Here is a 22460-nt window from a genome sequence, read left to right on the forward strand (position 1 = left end):
TGTCTTAACAGTTTGAGGAAATCCGAGAAACACTCAGGACCTTAAAAACGTGATAGGCTTGAGTGTTTATAGTTTGCCTTTTTTTCCTGGAGTCCCTTTAGAGTTTTCATTGTTACTTATGGAGTTTACCTGATCTGGAGATCAAATATGTTATCACACCAACTGCCTACATGCTGTGTCCTCTCTACTACATATTGTGTCCAACTCATCATTCATTTAAGGTAGTTGGAGTTTTGCCATTGATTTCCGTGGGAAGAGAATCAGGTTTGAAGTTTTCATTTATCTGACCAGACTAAGATGTCCTCATTTGGTTTTACATAGTCTTCAGCTATTCCTCTCAGTTGAGATTAAATTCCATTATTAGTTACTTAGCTTTCACTCTCCTCTTTTCCTTTTTAATAGGGGGGCAATGGTAAATTTTGTTCTCATTTTCTTACACAGGCAATGTCTGTTCTTCCATGATTATTTACAGGCAGCCCAGATTACCACATGATTTCTCTAGACATTGTGAGCTATAGAGACTAAACTTGTAGTTAACCCTAGAAATGCGTTCTTCCAAGGCAGGATTATGATGCATTGGTGGCTCAGTGGGGAACGTACTGATGATATCTGTTCTATACTTGCTTCATGGATAGAAAACATCTCAGAATCCAGGTGCCTCAGTCCCGTGGCAAGTTTTATAAGTGTTAAGTCAATTAAAGCAAAATAAAACAAAGGAAAACAGTCATCTCTAGGCATCAGGAGCCCTGCAAACTACTAAGAACCTCCAATTTCCATTTTTTTTAATGCTCATACAGTGGTCTAATCTCACTTTTACGCTTTCTCCTCCGCTAAAACCTTGTAGACCAAATAATAGCCAACACTGCATTTTACAAACTTGTTAGAAACCTATGATGATAGAATTTTATAATGGAAACATTGATAGACTTTTAGCAGTAATGGCATTATTGAGAAGCATACTGCATCATCCAATTTCTTTATATCTCATTAGTTCTGATAGACATTACTTATGCACATGAAGAGTGTTGACCATTACAGTAATAAAATAATGCGCTGCTATTTGCTGATATGCTACATCAGCACAAAAGACATTTAATCTGTTTGAACATATTGGCAAATAAGTAGTTTTTCAGACAGTAATGGGATGAATTGCAATCTTCAGTTGCATGGAGCATAGTTAATCATTTTATTTTCAAGTCAACAGCTGGAGATTTGAGGCTTGACCCAACAATATTTGAAAAGTTTGCTTATCTGGAAGTGTAATCCTCATTAGTTGGCAATGATGCAAATTGTTAGAGATGTTGCCTTCCATGTATAATATTTTGTGAAACAAACCTAATCATATTTTCTAGTTCATTGCCAGGCAATGTGGTGGCTAACAATATATTTAACTGAAAAATTAAAAATAGTAAAAAAGTTGATAGAATTGGAGAGTTTTCTTTATATTGTAAAGCAAATTTTGGGGGGGAACTTTTGTTTCAGATAATCCGACTTCAAGATAGTATGGATCTACAAACTTCAGACTTAGAGTGTATGTACACTCTAACAGTTAGCTTGGGTTCCCCCACTTGAGTTATCCTAGCTCAAGGGAGGACAGCCAAGCTGTGAAACAAACACTCCAACTAAATTGATTAGCAATAGAGTGATTGAATTAGCAGCTGAGGAGTTATGCCAATTTGAGCTTGTAGCCTTTAGCTGCATCCTCACTGCATTACAGGGAATATGGTGACACTTAAATGTATACCTGCAGCTGCATCACTGTAGCACATCAGTGTAGACATTACAATGACAGGAGGGGTTCCACTGGTGCTGTAGTTAATCTACATCCCTGAGAGGTGGTAGCTAGGTCAATGGAAAAATTCTTCAGTCAGCCTAGCACTGTCTATGCCAGGGGATAGGTCAGCATAGATGAGACTCTAGGGTTTAGATTTTTTCCACATTCCTTTGAAATGTAGTTCTGCTGATGTAAGTTCCTAGTGTAGACCAGTCCTGGCTTGAGTGTCAGAAGCACTTGAACATCACCTCATACCTTCTGATGGGCAGCTAGTTCAGGTTTAAAGCACAATTTAACTTGAGCTAGAGATTTTTGTATGTGCTGGGAGTCAGGTTAGGGGCAACACTCAAGTTATTCCTCATACTAACACTGCAGTGAAGATGGGCCTTTTGTGGAAACATTGATTTTATGTCCATTTTACAGTTTTTCAATGTTGAGAGGGGAAACACATCCTAAAACTCCCTCTGGGTGAGATCCCCCCTGTAGAGAACACCCACAAAGCCTAGGCTCAGTCAGGGCCAGATTTCTAATTAGGCACAGTACGCATGTGCCTAGGACTCTAGCGTTCTAGGGGCACCTAAAAGTTAAAAATGGGTGAAAAGTTTCATTTTTTTTATGCAAAACACCAAGGTCAGTCGTAGGTGGGCGGGGGAGAGGGGCACTGTTCCTCAGGGCGAGTAAGGTATAAATCCAACCTTGTGCTCAGTTTGGGAGTGAGGGAACAAAAGAATAGCGGACCATGAAAAGAGAAAGCAAGAGCTGTTTGCAAAAAATATATCAAATCATATCATATATGATCATAAATGAGGAAAACAAAGAGGAAATGAGAGGGTGCAAGACAGAAAATTAAAGACCAGTGTGACATTCTGTACCTAACAAGAAACACCCTGCACAGCCATGTTCATCCTTATAATATAATTATGTGTTATCCAATACAAAGTTTGTCATGTTGGGTGTCTTTGGAAGGCTCATGATGCACTGAGCATTGTTGTGATAGTAATGCTATAGGTTGTAATTTCATGTAAATAGTTATGAGGCTGAAAATGTGGCGCCATGGCTTAAAACAAGCCAAGGCAAAAACTCTCCAGGAGCAGTTCACACCTCACCAAGGCATGTATGGGACAAACCCAGCCCAGGCTCACAGGAACAAAGAACACTGGTCTAGGCAGGAGCAAAGAATCTATTGAACTCTCAAGTGAGTCACCCCCCCTTCCCTTGGTCAGTTTGGGACTACGATGAGGTAATGCTCCCCTGGCTCTGCAGAGGAGGGTGGCAAAACCAAGGGGGAAGAAAGAACATGATAAAAGAGATATTTGCCATGCTGTCTCTTCCACCTCCACCTACAGACACCACCACCAAGTGACTTAAGTGCTAATCAAAGGGCAGAGCCTGGCTGAAGGGCTACCAGCCAGCTGTGATGAGAAACATCTAAGTTTGTAAGGGCACTGAAGGTGTTAAGGTCAGCTTATAATGTGCGTTGCTTTTATTTCATGTGACCAAATCTGACTTGTTGTGCTTTGACTTATAATCACTTAAAATCTACCTTTTGTAGTTAATAAATTTGTTTGTTTGTTCTACCTGAAGCCATGTATTTGGTTTGAATAGTGTCAGACTCCCTTTGGGATAACAAGCCTGGTACATATCAATTTCTTTGTTAAATTGATGAACTCATAAGCTTGCAATGTCCAGCAGGCATAACTGGACACTACAAGACGGAGGTTCCCAGGGTTCTGTCTGGGACTGGAGATATTGGCTAGTGTCATTCGGTTTCACAATCCAAGCAGTGGCTGGCCAAAAGTGCTCACTCATGCTAGAGGCTGTGTATGAACAGCCCAGGAGTGAGGGTTCTCACAGCAGAGCAGGGTGAGGCTGGCTCCCAGAATCAAGGATTGGAGTGACCTAGCAGATCACTGGTCCAGATAACACCAGAGGAGAACGTCACAACCAGTAAATGCACTTGATATATATATATATATGGATGCTGTGTTCATAGTAAGAGTCCTATGCTATAAATAACACTATTGGAACACTGTCCCTATTAATACTGAAGTGGGGCAATTTTCTTAACCCCTGGCTAGAGAGGATATGTGGCACTGCCATTCACCAACAGGATGCCACACGTACATCCTAACACATTTGCTTTTGTGCAAATGTTACCTGAGAAAATAAAATGTCAACATCCAGTACATCTTGCTTCCAATGGTTTATGAATTACCCTCTCCCACACTCAAGAAACTGAAGTATATTTAAAGGTAGAGTCTATCGTCCATCATTGGGGATTTTTAAGAGCAGGTTGGACAAACATCTATCAAGTATGGTCTAGATCAGGGGTTCCCAAACTTGGTTTGTGGCTTGTTCAGGGTAAGCCCCTGGCAAGCTGCAAGATGCTTTGTTTACCTGAGTGTCTGCAGATATGGCCATTCGGAGCTCCAAGTGGCTGCCGTTTGTCGTTCCTGGCCAATGGGAGTGGCAGGAAGTGGTGGCCCAGCCTGTGGTGCTTCCCGCAGCTACCATTGTTCATGAACGGCAAACCATGGCCACTGGGAGCTGTGAGTGGCCATACCTGAGGACGCTCAGGTAAACAAAGCATCTTGTAGCCCACCAGGGGCTTACCCTGACCAAGCTGCTAGTCCTGCCTTGAGTGTAGGGGACTGGACTAGATGACCTCTCGAGATCCCTTCCAGTTCTGTGATTCTACTTAGTCAGAGTATAAGGTTCCTGTGGAAAGTAAAAGATTTTAAAAAAAAAAAGGCAAAACGATAAGTCCTTGTCTGGCTTTCTTCTGCTCCTGTCCCTAAAAAAACTCCCATCTTCTCCCTAAGGCAAAGCACCAGTGATGTAGTCAAGGCTTCCTTCAGTTTACTAAAGATACTGGTTATCCATTCAAGGAGTGGAAAGCCATTTGATTAGGTAACACAATCATGTAGCTTAAATACAGAATTTAATTTATCAAATACTCACATCTAACAGTTCAACAATTGGGGCTGAAATATTTTCACATTCAGTGTTTGCCAGATAAATGTGAAAAACAAACAGATTGGTGCAAATTGTGCCTGGCCTGTGAATGTCTCCCAAACAGAGAAAGGGCTAAATCAGTTAACAAATTATTTTCTAGGAATTTTTCATACTGTGCTAGTCCTTATGTTACTGGCTAAAGTTAAGTACTGTAGGCCAGCTCCTCAGCTGGTGTTAATCAGTGTTGCTCGAAAGTCAATGGAGCTATGACAGTTTTTACCATCTGAGGATCTACGTTGATTTGAGTTGGCATCATTTTCCAGCAAAACAAAGTTGATCAAAGTATTTACAGTTTGCGCTTCAAATGTATCATGGACAGAACTAGGGGTCACTTTGGTGTTTCCACGCAAAACAACATTTTGAGGATTGATGTATTGGCTGTTTTAACTTGAATCATATTGTTACCTTAGTATGCCAGTGGTAGTCCTTTTGTGAACACTTCTGTCACTGCTTTTTTAAAAAATGATCAAAATCTAGTAAGATTTTTTTTTTCAGCTGTGTTACACAGTGGCAATCCATTTTATCTAGAAGTTACAGTTCACATATGCTCTGAGTGGCTATTGTTTCTTTCTCATACATTTATCTTTCTGCCTTCATCTATGTTGTTGCTCATGCCTGAAACTCCTTCTCCCCGGGTGTGCCAAATAACTTCCCTCTCTTCATTTGAATCTCTTCTTAAAAGGCACTTTCCCCACTTTCCCCCTTGAAATCTGTCTGTTTTAACCCACCAATGAAAGTGGCAGTACAGGGAAAAACTGTTGCTGCATTTTTTTAATTGTAAATTGTTCGCACTACACTGAGATCTGTTAGAACATAAAGCACCAGATAACTATGTTTCATCTATTTTAGAATGCAGGTGCTTTAGAGCAGAGGCAGTGTCTTCCTCTGTACTGAGTAGAACTGAGAGATGCCAAAAAAGAGAAATGAAAACAAAAAGATGGAATGTGAGAGCGGCAATTGGATAGAAGAAAAAAAGGAAACCATGAGCAAGAGTGGGAAGAGAGGAAATGTTTGTTTCTCCATAGTGCATTTGGTGGCATCTAATGCACATTGGGGGTGGGGGGAATCAAACAAAAAATGAGATTTTTGTATCAATTAGATATCTGGTTTGTATTAATTCGATATCTGGTTTGGTTGTAATGCTTAGTTCTGTCATGCTGAAGACCTATATTTCAATACTATTCTTGTTATCTATCACTGGGCCTTCAATGTATGCCTCAACTAACTTCCACTAATCCGTTGCCACAACATCCAACGTCTGTCATGAACTAAAGCCTTGATCCTGCAATGTGTTGAATGTGGATGGACACCTGTGCCTGAGCAGAGCCCCATTCACTTCAGGGGAACAATGCATAGGCCCCAGGATGTGCAGGAGCACAGGAAGTTACAGAATCAGAACCTAAACTGTGAATGGACTGGGATATAGTAAGACACCTTTGGAAGCAAAGATTCTGTAGAATTCACATCTTTTGTGTGCCAGTCTAGATTGCTGTTTCTGTTGTATCTCATACTGAACAGCTACTGCCACTCTGATTGAACCTCTCTATCCTTCCTCTTTTTCATATTTAAAACGTATTTTCATTTAAGAAAGACATATTTTTAATAACACTGTTAATGAAACATGGGTTAAAACTTTAATTGTAATAGCACCAGGAAATTCTATGTTTAGGTTCTGACGGAATCATTAACAATGCTACTTTGAGCATCTGCATTATGATAGAGCTGCATTGCTATAGTCTTTCACTGCATACTCATGCTACTATTGTCAGTGTGATATGTTATTTAGCTTCCAGATTGTTACCGAAAAAGTGCAGAGGCTTCCACTATAGTCTGCATTATTGTGACATTCCCCTGGGCACAATCTGGATGGTTGAACAGCTGTGTTCCCTTGATTCTCCAATTGGGGTGCTTTTTACACTGCTTCTCTGTGAGAACAACCACTTCTGGTCTGTTCACACACAACCTCTTGCATGCAAAATCACTCTCAGCTGAATTATATGATTGCTTCTAGCCAGCCACTCCTGAATTGTTTTGCAGAGTGACACCAGAAAACTCCATCCCAGACTTGTCCCCAGAAATGTGAGTCTTACACTGCCCAGCTCTTTCCTTCTGCAAAGTACAAGCACATAGAAAGTCAGTCATTTCATTAATAGAAAATGAGATGCACAAGCTCTGTTATCTCAAATGAAATTTGCCAAACACTTGAATTCCAACACTCACTGGTTTAGATAGAACAAATAAAGTTTAACAACTAAATAAAGATAGTTTGTGATTACAAGTACTGATTAAGGCTACCCTTTAGTCATGGACAGGTCATGGGCAGTAAACAAAATTCATAGCCTATGACCTGTCCATGACTTGTACAATATACCCCTGACTAAATGTATGTGTTGAGGGGGGGGGTGCGCGCAGCCTGGGACCCCTACAGCTCCTGGGTGGGGGAGCAGCATATGGCCTGGGACCCCTGCTGGTTCTGGAGAGGATGGGCTGGCAGGTTCCCTATCTGGCTCCGCACCTCCCTGGAAGTGGTGTCATCCCCCTCTGTCAGGTCCTAGGTGGAGGCGTGGGAAGGCAAATCTGCACACTGCCTCTGCCAAAAGGTCTGTCTCCACAGCTCTCATTTGCCAGGAACCATGGCCAATGAGCACTGCGGGATCGGTGCCTGCAGGCGGAGGCAGCACGCAGAGCTGCCTAGCCACTCCTTCAAGTAGAAGCTATGGGAGGGGGATGTTGCTGCTTCCAGGCAGCCCCCCACAGCCGGTAAGCACTGCCCAGAGCCCTCACCTTGTCCTGTGTCCCAACTCCCAGCCCTGAGACTCCCACCCAAACTCCTGCTACTGCTAGGGGAGAGGAGTTCAGTGGCCTGACTCTGCCCCAACAGTGGCTGGTGAGACTAGGCCAGGGGGTGCCTGAGCTGCTCAGATGGCCCCCGGGCCAGATGCACCAGCACTGCAGAAGTCACAGAGGTCCTGAAAAGTCATGGAATCCATGACTTCTGTGACCTCCGTGACTAACTCGCAGCCTTAGTAATGAGACATGAGTCAAAAGAAAGAGTTTCTTTTGGTTACGAAGAAAAAAAGGTAAAATGCAAACTAATACTTAACAAGTTGAGTGAGTTTGAAGCAAAAAAAGATTTCTCTCAGCTACAGCAGTCTGGTTGGAATCCTTCAGCCAGGACCACTCCCCCAGTTCAATGAGGCTTTCTTTGTCTTTCAAACTTTGTTGATGCCGTGAGCAGAGCTGAGGGGAAAGAGGTGATTTGGGGGCTCTGTTCCTCATTTTTATATCTTTTTCTTCTCTGTGAGAATCATCTCCAGTTGGGGTTCAGGCAACAGCCAGGTTGTTACACAGCATGTAAATTTCTCGCTCACATCCTTCTTCCTGCCAAAGAGTGACCACTTAACCAGGTGATAGTCCAATTAATTTTGTTGACACCTGTCTGAGGTGTCCGTTTGCCCTTGTCTCTGAGGTACTGGTTTGTGCTTGCTTTTCTAAACTTGAAGCATGTCTCAGCAATGTCATACAGTAGAATCTTATAACTTTACATACAATGTTGCTACATATATTTTACCAGGACAATAATGATCAGCAAATTAAAGTATTCTAATGATACCTCACAAGGAATACTTTGTACAAAATGTATCATAGTCTTGTAAAAGTGGTGAACATATGTGTACAGTCTGTCACAAGTATCATCTGATGAATTTAGCAGTCTAAACTATTTAATATAAAGGAAGGAATTGTATTATTTTGTTTGTAATGGTAGGTGCATATACTGGCACCCGTGCCTGAAAAGTGTGATTTAAGTATTGATGTACAGTTCCATAACTGAAGGTACCTAGGCTGAGTGCCCGAAATTAGGTGAAGATAGAGCCTTATGTGCAATACAATATTATTATTGTTGTTAGCAGAATTTGTAATTCTGTTCCTATACTAAGACCTACAGTTGCAAATGTAGAATTTGTATTATTGTACTCATGCAATCATTTAATGAAATACCATATTTTTATGCATATGGAGAACAGCGGTTGTGGAAATATTGATTTTGAATTTCAACTCTAATGTAGGTCACTGCCTCCCCCAGTTTAATCCTACATTTGTAGCATGGTGCTTGTAGCCCTGATTCTGCAGACATTTCCACAAATATAAGCATGGGTTCTCCTACATGGAACATCTTGTGGGATCAGGGCATAAATTCTAATATCTAAGTTTCCAGTTATCAAGAAGTTGTGTATTTTATGGCAGAAGATGGAAACACCTTCGAGGCTTTGAAAACTGTATCCTTTCGATTGCAGAATTTAAATAATAGCCATTTGCATGCAATTCAGGTTCTCTACAGTGGTTATAGCTCATATTTAGCATTTTACATCAGCACTATATTGTAAAGTGCTTCCATTCTTTTTAGTTCTTTCCAAAGAACATCTATTTCATTACAATGCAGATTTCGTATTACTGCAGCTGGTAGTTTTTAAACAGTCTCAGTGAACGTGTCTTGTAACTGGCAACATTGTTGTCATTTTTCTAGAAGATATGTTTTGCTGCTCTTCTAAAAAACTAAAGTACGTTGTGCAAAGAATGTACCTGTGTTGCAAAATGAGATTCAGCACTTGAAAAGCCCAGTGTAATCCAACTGAGTCTAGTGAAGATTCTCATTGTCAAGGTATCTTGGAGGAATGTTAATTGTACTGATGTGATAGTCCCATTATTTCCCATTGCAGCTCTCATAAATTTGCTAAGGTAATGCAGGAGACCTTTTAGTGTAATGGTGTCTTGTCTTTCCAATTCTATCTACAAGAGGAGTTATCTGACTATATCTTTAAAGATAAATATTCTAGTGCATTACTGCAGAGTTTCACTGGACACAATGGATACATGTGTGTGTGTCTGTGTGTGTGTGTGTGTGTTTTTCACAAGCTGTGTTTAAACTGACAGTACCTCATTGGTAATTTTAAGAAAATATTAAGGGCCATTTTCATTCTGTCCCTGTGGCAAATTAAAGGCATCGGTTCAGAACTTCAGAATTTTCAACTGGTCAGCTACATCAGTGACCACATTCTTTTGCATGACCTGCCAAGGGAATTGTGCTCCAGTGGGACAATGCATTTTAATAAATCCAGGTCAAAGTGTATGGGAGGCCAGGTTTTTCAGTAAGCTTTCTTGGCTGTGAAACAGGCTTCCAAAGATTAGACCAAACTCAACTCTGTTTAAGTTTACAACAATCTGAAAATTATTGTTAATATTTTTCTGCCATAACTAAAATAGTTTTGGGAGTATCTTAAAAATTAAAAGTCTTATCTCAAGTAAAACTTAATAATGAAAGGGAGAAGGAGTTTCCATTAAGTTTCCATTAAGTTTCATATGTACTTTGCTGTGCAAATTTAATTTACCTGAGGGAGCTTTAGTGACTAGCATTAATGAAAGCTCTAAAAGCACTGATCAGCTATGTCCTCGCTATTCATTAGCATATTAGAGTTGCTATTGTTCTAATGCATAGTGGGGACAAACCACACAGAAGCTATGGGCCAGATTTTAAAGATATTTAGGCACCTAAAGATGCAGATAAGTGCTTAATGGAATTGTCAAAAGCACCTAAGTGCCTAAATCTCATGAGGATACCTGCATCTTTAGATGCCTAAATACTTTTTAAAAAGTCTGGCCATATGTGCTATGTGTTGGTTCCATGTACAGTCATCTTGGGTACTAAAGGAGGGTTGGGTGTGTGGGACATAACTAAAGGACCAACAAATGTGCAAGTCTCTCCTACCCATAGGGGTTCAGTTGCTACAGAAGTTACTATAGCGATGAAGCAGTTTCACTTGTACACAGCAGACCAAGGAAGGGAGGATTCAATCCACCACAGAACTCTCCTGCACAAAACCTGTTTTCTCTGTCTTTGCATGGGGGAGACGATTTTAGTGTTCTGTGGATTTAGACATTCCCACATCAGGAGTCTGTCATATATATTGAGTATGGATGGAAACTGTAATAAACTACTGAAATGGTTGTTTCTAACCATCTAATCAGATCCTTTAAAATATTAGTGTTGTCTGAAGAGTGGTATCCTATAAAATATACAAACTGTAGGAGTGGGGGAAAGGCTGCAGGAAAGTTTATGCATGAACCAGCATTAATTACTGCAATATTGGAGGTCATCTGTAATCCCATTGGCAGTCTTTGTGGTCAGTGTAATTACCATGCTGTGCTAAGAACAGCCAGAGTAATCTCACTCCACAAAATTAGGTGCTTGGAGGAAGAGAGGACTGCAAATGTCTAAAGTAAATTTGTTTTTTGCATACCTTCCATTTTATATCTGTTTGTTTTTATTACATTTTCTGGCAATATACCAACCAAATAAATGAAAGCTATGTATTCATGCTGCATATTCAGCCATACTTCATCTTAAGTAACAAGAAATCTTATTCTCTTATTTGCAAGGGCATAGTCTACACACTTTCAAGCAACATTTAAACCATTTGGAGGTTTTGCTTAACTTCTAGCTTGAAATAAATTATAGAAGTCAGCATTAAATCCTCTCAAGTAAACATGTTTGTCCAGTGAATTAAACTTATCCCTTTATTTTTTTGCTTATTACCATTATTATTATTCTCTCTTCAATCATTCCTAAAAAGATTTGTTCCTTCATCTACTAAGGTTATAAATCAATAGCATTTTTCTATATTACTATCCGTCTGAAAATATCATAAAACAATTTTTGGCACAAATGGGGCAGTACTTGTTTGGTTGGGTTTAGTTGGTGGATGATGATGGAATTTACCTTTTGTGGGTTGGATGAATTGGGTAGTGGTGCCCAATCTGTGACTAGGAAGTCCACTTGATCCTTAAATCCTGTATTCTAGAGGTAAAACCTGGAAAGATGGCCAATTGTTTCTTGATTCATATTGGTGAAATCCTGTGCTCTGGTTGTAGCTGTCTTCTTATATGCTAAAGCAACCCCCATAGTACTGATCTTCATTCCAAACTGATGCTGATTATTAGGAGAATTAAAAGGGTAAATTGGTACTCAACTCCTCAGGTTTTTGAGGATGTATATTACATTAATTCGTACATTTTCTTGATTTCATTCATGGCCATGAGGTTTATTGGCATTCCTTTTGAATTTGTGAATTCTGTACATAATGATTGTATGTGTGGATTTATTTTTAATGAGTAAGAGAAGAAGTTTGTCCCTTTTCTAACACCAACCAAAAGTGTAATTAAATTTATGTTTTGTTTCAATAATAGATTGACCAATCATTCCATTATGCTAATAGAATTGATGTGCCTCTGTAATGGGAGGAATTTATCTGTGTGGTCTGTTCTTTCTTGAATGGCCTTAAAAGGTAGAATTGAAAATCTAATGTTATTGAATATTACCTTGGATAACAATAACTGTCTAAATGTGGATCTTATAACTGCACATGCAAATATCTCTATGATTGTTCTATATGCCTTGGTGTCTCTATCTAAAAATGAATATCTAGTCTAATGTTTGCTATGTGTTTCATTTTGGTATGTTTTGGAATACACGTTGAAGTTAAAAAAATCTCCAATGTTGTATTTTAGGATTTTTCATTTACAAATTGTGACTTTTGGGTGTTATTCTCAGGACATGTCTACACTAGCACTTATGTCGGCAAAACTTTTGTCACTCAAGAGAGTGAAAAAACACATCCTTGTGTGACATAAGTTTTGCCGGCATAATTTCTCATGTGCACATCACTATGTTGGTGGGAGATGCTCTCCTGTCAACATAGCTACCGCAGCTAGTTGAGCTGCTTTTATGTCAATGGGAGAACTCTCTCTCTCTCACTGGCATAATGTGACAACACGAGTGATCTTATAGCAGCATAGCTGTATCAGTACAGCTCTGCCTCTGTAAGCTTGTAAGTGTAGACATGGCCTTAAACAAATTGACAAAGCACATTTTGACAAATTAAGACAAGTGCAATTGCAATAAGAAATATATACAGTGAAGTAAATATTCCCTGGACATAGAAATTAGCTATGGCTTTTAGGAGTAATCTCAAAAAAGCTAGGGAAAACATATAATTCTGATTACCATCATTATGGTCATAGTTGATGAAGCGTAAGTGCTGTACTCCGTGTTACAAGTAGGGTGGTATGATATGGTACACCATACCATTAAGATATTTATTGCCAATACGCCATACTAGAAAGACAGAGGAGCAGAACATGGGGCTGCTGGGCAGCCCCATGCTGGCACCTCCTCCGGCAGGGATGTCCAACCCCCAGCCCTTCCATGCAGCTGCACCTCCTGTCTGGGGTCTGTATAGCCATGCTGGAGGAGCTGGCAGCCCCACGTTCTGCTCCATTCGTCGCTGTGGTTTCTGGGAGAGCCATGTGGTTCAGAAGTCTCCGACGCAGTGGGAGGACAGAACGACCCCCCCCCACACACCCAGGTAACGTGTGATGGGGAGGGGATGGGGAGAGCATGGGGGCCCCAGGCCAGGGGTGGGGCAGGGAGGAGTCACGTGGGAGGTCACATGCCTCCCCTTTAGCTGATGCTCCCCTTTGTGTCCCTCCCCTGAGTCGCCTATGCACAGTGTACTCCAATTCTAACTTGCGCCACTGACTGTACTTGGTAATTTAACTGCCTTCAATTTAAGAAGGGAAATTCTCCCAGACACTCTTCTCCCTGGAACATGAAGCTTTGCCCACAGTACTGACTGGTATCTCTACCCTTTCTCTTTCCAGCAGTAGGAGGCAGATTGTAGCTATTTCCTACTCTGGGAAGAGAACATACTGCATGACCCCACTAGCACATCAGCATAGGATGAACCACAAGTGAGCCCTAAATATACGAATTAGTTTCATAGTACGAACAAAATGTCTCTGTCCATGTCATTCAAGCATTTAAGGTGACTCCCTACCCTTGGTTTTCCCTCACATTGAAGAGCCATATTAAATCCTTAGGTCCATATACTGGGGCTGACCTCAAATCCCCCAAATAACTCCATATTTACATTAGCAATGTAGGCAGATGTTCTAGTCACAGATATGGCCCCTCAAGTATCTTTTCTCATACTTTTCCACAAACTGTCCAGGTTTATATGATTGTCTTTGTAGCTCTTTCCATGTCTATGTAGAGGGAGTTCTTCCCATTTTCATAATGTAGGTAGAATTTTCAAAAGCACTCGGCGCTGGCCTAACTCTACTCCCAGTGAATTCAACTGAGTGGGAGCAGACTTATGTCAGTGCTCAGTAAACCTGGACAAAAAATGCTCAGTAGTAAATTCACTGAAATATGCATTTTTGGGGGCACAGAAACTATTCAAAAATTCAGAACAAATTTGACAAATAGTTTCCGCAAGAAAAGAAGTAAAGAAAAAAAATCAGAAATATCAAAACATTTTTGTTTTTACATTTTTTAAACAAATAATTTTGACACTTCATGTAGAGTTTACACTTAGTTTCAGAAACATCATTTTGAATCAACCAGAACCAAAAGTTTTTGGTTTATTCAAGAAAAACAAAAATAAAAAAACATCAAGTCAGTTAGAAACAAACCTGTTTTTTTTTTTAATTTGGCCACTGATTCGAAAAAATCAATTATTCATTTAGTTCTAATGCTCAGCACTTTTGAATATCCAAACTGTAAGCACTACTCTGTGTAGTTATACTTCTGGTGCCTAATCCAGAAATTAACCTCTTACTATTCCTGTTATCCCCATAACTAGATCACTGTTTGATGCAAAGTTAAGGCTGAGAAGTAAAACATGAAGAGCTAGAAAATTCTCAGTTAAGTTTCCCCACACCCACTTTAATGGTCCACTTGCAGGGTGTGCACTGCAAATAAGAACTTGTCAGACCTTTACTCACTTCTCATTCCAAAGCAAAGTGCTGCTTTATTCTTTGTTTCATTATTAGTTTCAGTGTGGTTTGATTAACATCTTGGGCAAGATCCTCAACTGATGTAAATGGGTCCTCATTGACTGAGGGAAGCTGCACCATTTCATACCAGCTGAAGTTCAGCCTATTGTCTTTTCATTTGCAAGGTCTCTGCATACTACTAACTTTTCCCTGGGACCTCTCTGTATTTCATTTGAAGACTTCCCAGAAGCACTGGGGAAGTCAGAGAGAATATAGACATCTTTCTTGTTGTGAGAAGGGCAGTGGACCCTCAAAGGCATCTCTGATTAGGGAGATAGGTACACAGAGCTCCTCCCTAGGACTCTTGCAGTTGGGGTAAGGGGAGGGGATGATTGTTAGTGAAACTACCTTTGTAAAAGTAGAACTGATCTTCTTGCCATAAAATGTAAGTGCATATGTATCAGCAGGCCCAAATACATTCACTGCAGTTGTGCATGTTAACCCGTTTGCACACACAAACTTGTATGTGAATATTTGAGCCATTTTAAAAAAATGGTCCAGATCCATTAGCGATAATAAATGCTTTCTCCAAAAGAGAACATGGGATCCTCACGAAACTATTTATTATGATTATTTATATTGCAGTAGTAGGTAGAAGCCCCATTCATGGACTGGACCACATTGTGCTAGGCACTGTACAAACACAGAACAAAAAGATGGTCCCCCTTGTCCGGTACTGTCCTGATCATACAATGCAGGGTCCTGTTGTATTTACAGACAGACTCTGGTGGCCATGTTACCAAAACTTATTGTAAAAATTTCAGTCCTCCTGTTTTAGGTTTCCAAGGACAAAATCCAGACTACCCATGGTTTGGGATTCCTGCAATATAAGACTATGGAGCATTTTACAGGTTTCTCATGCTCATTTTTGACTGATTAAAGATAAAATTATAATTGCCTTTTCCACTTTAAACTATGCTTGTCTTACTTTTAGTGGGAAAACACACCACCCCCACCACTAGCATTGGCCAGAAAAATGGAGCACACAGTAAACTTGTCAGTCAGGCAACATACATATTGTTTTATGTGGTAAACTAGTTTCAATATGAACACTTTCTGTATAGTGAGACTGCTTCTCTGCATGCTGTCCTGTGCATTTTGCTATAAGTAGGGTCCTACCAAATTCACAACAATGAAAAACACGTCATGGACTGTGAAATGTGTTCTTTTTTATGCTTTAACCTTATACTATACGGATTTCACAGGTGAGACCAGCATTCTCAAATTGTAGGCCTAACCCAAAAGGGAGTTGCAGGGTTAGGGGTTTTTTTAGGGAGGTCACGGTATTGCCATCCTTACTTCTACGCTACCTTCAGATCTGGGCAGCCAGAGGGCAGTGGCTTTTGGCCAGGTACTCAGCTCTGAAGGCAGAACCCTCCCCTCACACCCAGGAGCAGCGCACAAGTGAGGCTCACAATACCATACTTGTGCCATCCTTATTTCTATTCTGCTGCCTTGAGAGCTGGGTGGTCAGAGAGTGGCAGCTGCTTACTGAGGGCCCAGCTCTGCAGGCAGCAGTGCAGAAGTAAAGGTGGCAATGCCATACCATAACATAACTTCTGTGCAGCTGTGAGTGGCGGCTCTACCTTCAGAGCTGGGCTCCCAGCCAGCAGCTGCTGCTCTCCAGCTGCCCAGCTCTGAAGGCAGCGCTGCCACCACCAGCAGCAGCACAGAAGTAAGGGTAGCACTACCTCAATGCCCTCCTCCGGTCCCCTCCCCGCCCCCACAATAACCTTGCAAGTCCATCATAATTCTTTTTTGGATCAGAACCCCTACAATGACAACATTGTGAAATTTCAGACTTAAATAGCTGAAATAATGACATTTACGGTTTTTAAAATTGTATGACCGTGAAATTGACCAAAATGGACCGTGAATTTGGTAGGGCCCTCGCAATAAGGACAAGCAGGACATCTACAACTGAAATAGCAAAAGTCCCAGAAAAAATATAGAGCAGATCTGCCTCAAACCTTCCTCTCCTGTGACTCCCCACCAACCTAAATGTATGGGGAGCTGGGAAATGAGGCAGGAAGCAATACAAGGATAGTACTTGTACATATTTCCCTGAATTCAGAATTAACTCTTATCTCCATCCCGAGATTTAGCTTCCATCAGACTCAAATCCATGCAGAATGGTTACATATGAAGCCACAAAATCAACATCCTCCTCCTTTCCAGAAAATTTCAAAGGATTCAAATCTGGGGGATTGGATTTAACCTGTTTGCCTATAATTAACATATGCAACGGAAAAGTTAACATTGGTGTAAAATTTTAACACATTAGATAAGTAAAAAAAGAAATAGCATGTCATTTGGCAATGCTTTATCAGAGTGAAGGCTGCCAAAATGCAATATTGTATCTGAAGCTTCTAGTTCAAGTTAACCTCCATCGGCTCACTGATGCACATTCAACTTTCCTCCTCAGACTCCCTGATCCACATCCAGAAGCATAACTATCCAATCTGAAATGAAATTTAATAACATCTCCATTTTTAGACTTCCACCCACCCCCACTATTCACTTGCTTTCATGGATGCCTAATTTCACTGGAAACTGGAACCAGTTAAGCTGGGTTTGTTTTTGTTTTTTGTATTTGAACTATGAATTGATAAAGAAATTAAATTCTTTATGCAGAAATCAGAAACATATTAACTTTTGAAGCCAATATTTTTTTTTATCAAAAATCCTCCTCTGGTTTGAAAGTGTGACGATCCTCAAGCTCAATGGACTTATTTTAACAAATTATTTCACCCTTCTGATGAAATCGGGGTGTCAACCTTCAGCTTGGATTTTACTATGTAAAAAGGATACATCTTTAACAGTTCAGCTTCTCGGGTTCATTCTTTGTCATGTCCACCTTTTTCAGTGACAAAGATAAGATTTTATTATTTTTTTCCTCCTGTTACCAATACAGCTGTGGGAGAGTGAACTGAATTTCATTCTGATTCATGCAGTATCCACAGAATTATTAACTAAGCTTTAATTGCAGAATCTATGTTGGTGGTGGTGGATGACCCAGAAAAACAGAAGTAGGCTTCCAGATTTCAGACTGAGTTTGGCTGGCAGTTAGAAATAACAGGTGAAATCCTGTCCTGTTGTGATCAGTGCCATTGATTTCAGTGAGGGCAGAATTTCATCCAGCATCTTTTGCAGTTGTACAGTAAGCAGGTTTTGTCATTTGGAAAACAATAAACATGGAGCCTCTCAAAGTATTTTAAAGGCCCTTTTAGCCCTCAACCCAAAAGTCAACTTACAACTTCAATTTGTTTTATATTTGTCAGTGATATATAATAATGCCTGAGATCATGCTGACATTGACTACCAGTGCTGTCCCCTGCCACAGCTTCGGGGAAAGGGAGCAAATTGTAATAGTCATTTTTTTCCTCGCTGTCTGTTTAAATTATTTGTAAGTTTATCACAATATTTAGTGAGGATTTTACAGAAATAACACTTAGGAATTCATTCTCAGTTAATGCTTAAGGTGGAAATGCCTACATTCAGATGTGCAAATATGGTTCAAAATGTCTCCCTTCTCCCTGATCAACAGGAGAGGATGTTGAAAGGACAGCAGGATACTGGAGGAGAAAGAGCAGAAACACATGCTTGGCAGGATAAGTCTGGCCTCCTCCTCCTTGAATCCTCCGCTTTCCCATTGGCAGGCTGATGACACAGGACTAGTGGCTTTGATGCCCATCTGCCCCATCTATGTAAACTCTCCTGAGATTTTTTCAAAAGCCTCTTGTCCTTGTTAGTTTGGTGCTTGCAAGAATTAGGATTCAGAGGGATGTGGAGTTGGCTGAGCATGTTCTGATTTGGTGAAAGATACTTGTAAGGTGAATTTGGCAGGGAGATGTGAGTCAGACCTGCATCAACCTGGAAAAGTATGAACTGTGAAGTGGCCTGGATAATTTTGCAGACACTTGTGGCTGAGTGATCACACACAGGGACACTTGCAACACAGGAGCCTGAGCTTTTAGTGTTAATGAAGTCCATCTGTTGCATGCAGAGGCTGACATTGACCTCTGTCTCCTTAGGGCTGATCAGGCAAGAAATGCATTGCCCCTATCCCTACTGACCTGGCATCTAATGGAGGCTATTGCGGTTGCCCTAGTGGCTAGTGCAGATAAGTATTAAAGAAAAGGGACAGTTCCAAAAGGTAGAGGAGACCCAAGATTTTGCGGTGGACATTGGCCTGTAGGAGAGGGGGCCATGTGGAACTCTTTGCAGACGGAGGTCCCTTCTTGTTACTTCTATCCCCTCATTTTAGGGAGAGGGAAAGAGAATTTAGAAGTGAGGTAAGTCGGGGGGGGTGCGAGGAGGGTTTACCCTGAGTTATTGGTATATGGTGGGAGCCCAATAACTCACTGTTAAGCCCAGTTAAATGCCTGATATGTGAGAGCAGGGAGTGGTGCCTAGCTCAACTTCCCAGTGATAAATTAATAAAATTGCAGCTGTCCACTTAAATTCATCCCTGTGTCTGTTGTTCACTCAGCTGCATGACTCATAGACTCCTAGACTTCAGGGTCAGAAGGGACCAATATGATCATCTAGTCTGACCTCCTGCACAAAGCAGGCCACAGAACCCTACCCATCCACTTCTATAACAAACCCCTAACCTATGTCCGAGTTATTGAAGTCTTCAAATTGTGGTTTGAAGACCTCAAGCTGCAGAGAATCCACCAGCAAGTGACCCGTGCCCCACGCTGCAGATGAAGGCGAAAAACCTCCAGGCCCTCTGCCAGTCTGCCCCGGAGGAAAATTCCTTCCCGACCCCAAATATGGCGATCAGCTAAACCCTGAGCATGTGGGCAAGACTCACCAGCCAGCACCCAGGAAAGAATTCTCTGCAGTAACTCAGATCCCATCCCATCCCACATCCCATCACCGACCACTGGGCATACTTATCTGCTGATAATCAAAGATCAGTTGCCAAAATTAAGCTATCCCATCATACCATCCCTTCCATAAACTTATCAAGCTTAGTCTTGAAGCCAGATATGTCTTTTGCCCCCACTACTCCTCTTGTGAGACTGTTCCAGAACTTCACTCCTCTAATGGTTAGAAACCTTTGTCTAATTTCAAGTCTAAACTTCCTAGTGTCCAGTTTATACCCATTCGTTCTTGTGTCTACATTGGTACTAAGCTTAAATAATTCCTCTCCCTCCCTAATATTAATCCCTCTGATATATTTATAAAGAGCAATCATATCCCCCCTCAACCTTCTTTTGACTAGGCTAAACAAGCCAAGCTCTTTGAGTCTCCTTTTATAAGGCAGGTTTTCCATTCCTCGGATCATCCTAGCAGCCCGTCTCTGAACCTGTTCCAGTTTGAATTCATCCTTCTTGAACATGGGAGACCAGAACTGCACACAGTATTCCAGATGAGGTCTCACCAGTGCCTTATATAACGGTACTAATACCTCCTTATCTTTGCTGGAAATACCTCGCCTGATGCATCCTAAAACCGCATTAGCTTTTTTAACGGCCATATCACACTGGCGGCTCATAGTCATCCTGTGATCAAACAATACTCCAAGGTCCTTCTCCTTCTCTGTTGCTTCCAGCTGATGTGTCCTGATCAATGCCTGTAAATGTCTGCTCTCTACTGTCCTGTTTCATATCCCCAAGGTATATTTAGCCCACAAACTTGCAGAAGATCTTTTGCAGAGCTAAACAGATAATTTACAAATAATTCATGTAATGAATTTCCCCTAGTGAATTGTTTTGGAACAGGAAAAAAAAACACATTCACTTGAAATGATTCACATTTTTTTCAGCAAATTATTCTCAGTCAACAGAATGTTTGTGAAGTCTGAATAATCATTTTTCTCTGTGTGCTGGTTACTCATGTAAGTTATGTGGTTATGGGTTCTATTCCCTGACTGAATGACTTGCATAACCAATCGTGCAAATATCGTAATACCTCATAGGTGTCTTAGGAGGATAAATCCATTAACATTCTTGAGATGCTTAGGTACCTTGGTCTATAATAAAATAGTAAAGATTGCAACTGAATATACATCTTGTGCTGCATCAATTAGTTACAAAAGAGCTCCACTCAGGGACCTGACTTAATACAAGGTTATTTATGTAACTAACCAATGCAATGCAAATTTCCAATTATATATTCAATTACAATACTCACAATTCCCACTGTGTTGACTAGAGGACTAACTATCATTGCACAAATGGCAAAATGCCAATTTTGCAGTAATTATACAATTTGGAATTTGTTTAGCAAATATTGGAGCATTCAGGCTTACAGTTCATTTTTGTGAATACTTGCATTCATAAAACTCAGACTTTCAAATGTTTGTGGAAAGCAAACAAAAAGGAGCCATGAGGTTAATCTAATCAGTTGTTGAATGTAATTAACTATTCATGGACAATTTTTTGTACTGTTTGCTCAGTTCTGCTGATAGCACAGTATTACTCAGATGCTCTAAATTTCTACTAATAACATATCTGAAACAAGTAGCATCCTGGATTAATTTAACCACTATTCCAAGTATGTCAATTATGAGCCTGAGTAATCAATCATTTCAGTTGTATTCATTTTTCCCTTTTTTTCATTCATAGGATGCTCCGGCCCCTTGGGAATAGAAGGAGGAATTGTATCAAACCAACAAATTACTGCATCATCCACCCATCGAGCTCTTTTTGGGCTCCAGAAATGGTATCCGTACTATGCACGACTTAATAAGAAGGGTCTTGTAAATGCTTGGACTGCTGCAGAAAATGACAGATGGCCATGGATTCAGGTAACAGATGGAGTTGTGGGAGGAAAAAAAAATCTCCTAGACTCAATTGCCAGAGTCATTTAAGAAACTGATGAAGATAAGTGGTAAACTAATAGCAAGATTCTTGTTCACTGTCATAAATGCATCCTAGATTAAAGGGTGGTAGGAGAGGATCCTAATTTCAACTTCTTTGTGTGTAAAATATACAAACCTTATATAAAAACACAACATACCCTAATACTCCATTGTAACTGTAAGAATCTTCTGTACATAAAAACAGATTCTTATCAAAGAGTCAGCTTTTCAGATACGTCACATATCTGTTCATTAGTGCTATAGTAGCATTTAGCAGCAGCTGTTGATGGACAGCCTTTGATATTTATAAAGCCATAGGCTCAGTCCTGAAGTCTTTATGCAGACAAAATTCTCATGTGCTTTATTGGGAATTTTGCCCAAGAAGGGACTTTAGCGTAGGACCCTCTATTTGTATCCTCTCTGTCTAGCTACATAACACACATGCCCACATAAAATAAGTCAGTGTGTGCATTATAGCAGATGCAGTGGTAACTGTTGTAGTTGAGATTTAAATGTGTCTTCTATTTGAATCCCGTTTTCTAATGTTTGTAACTTGTTCGAACATATCTTTGGGGGCTGAAATTCCCCATACTTTGTCTCTGCCCAGAAGAGAATATTTCTGGAAAGTTGCAAATGAAAATGTCCACTCAATGGATATAGTATTCCATTACCATGCAAATTGTGTAATTTGCACAGGTGGATTCACTTTGCACAGATGTACGTGACTACACAAGTGGCAAAGCAGTGGAATATCAAACGAGATGGCTATATGTTAAGGAATAGTGTTTTAAGCTTGGTATCAGATTTGTAGCTAATCTTAGCTGGTAATTTCTATAGGTTGTTTCTTGTTTGTTTTTTTTATGATGTGTATGTATTGGACTAGCATTTAGCTACTTTAACTATTTGTTACCTAATAAAGGTTCTTGCATGGTAATATATGTTACAATCCACTCTCATATGAAAGTG

At 40.4% G+C, this 22460-nt stretch overlaps 1 protein-coding gene across 2 annotated transcripts in view; it reads left to right on the forward strand.

Moving 5' to 3' along the window:
- Positions 1–22460, forward strand: part of EDIL3 (EGF like repeats and discoidin domains 3) — a 442715-nt gene that overhangs the window by 267213 nt on the left and 153042 nt on the right. For both annotated transcript variants that reach the window (XM_030567391.1, XM_030567392.1), the window contains one exon: positions 21259–21440. In XM_030567391.1, coding sequence (XP_030423251.1) covers positions 21259–21440 — 182 coding nt within the window. The remainder of the gene's footprint in view (positions 1–21258; positions 21441–22460) is intronic.

The sequence above is a fragment of the Gopherus evgoodei genome, chromosome 6 (assembly GCF_007399415.2).
Source record: "Gopherus evgoodei ecotype Sinaloan lineage chromosome 6, rGopEvg1_v1.p, whole genome shotgun sequence".
Classification (NCBI taxonomy): Eukaryota; Metazoa; Chordata; order Testudines; family Testudinidae; genus Gopherus; species Gopherus evgoodei.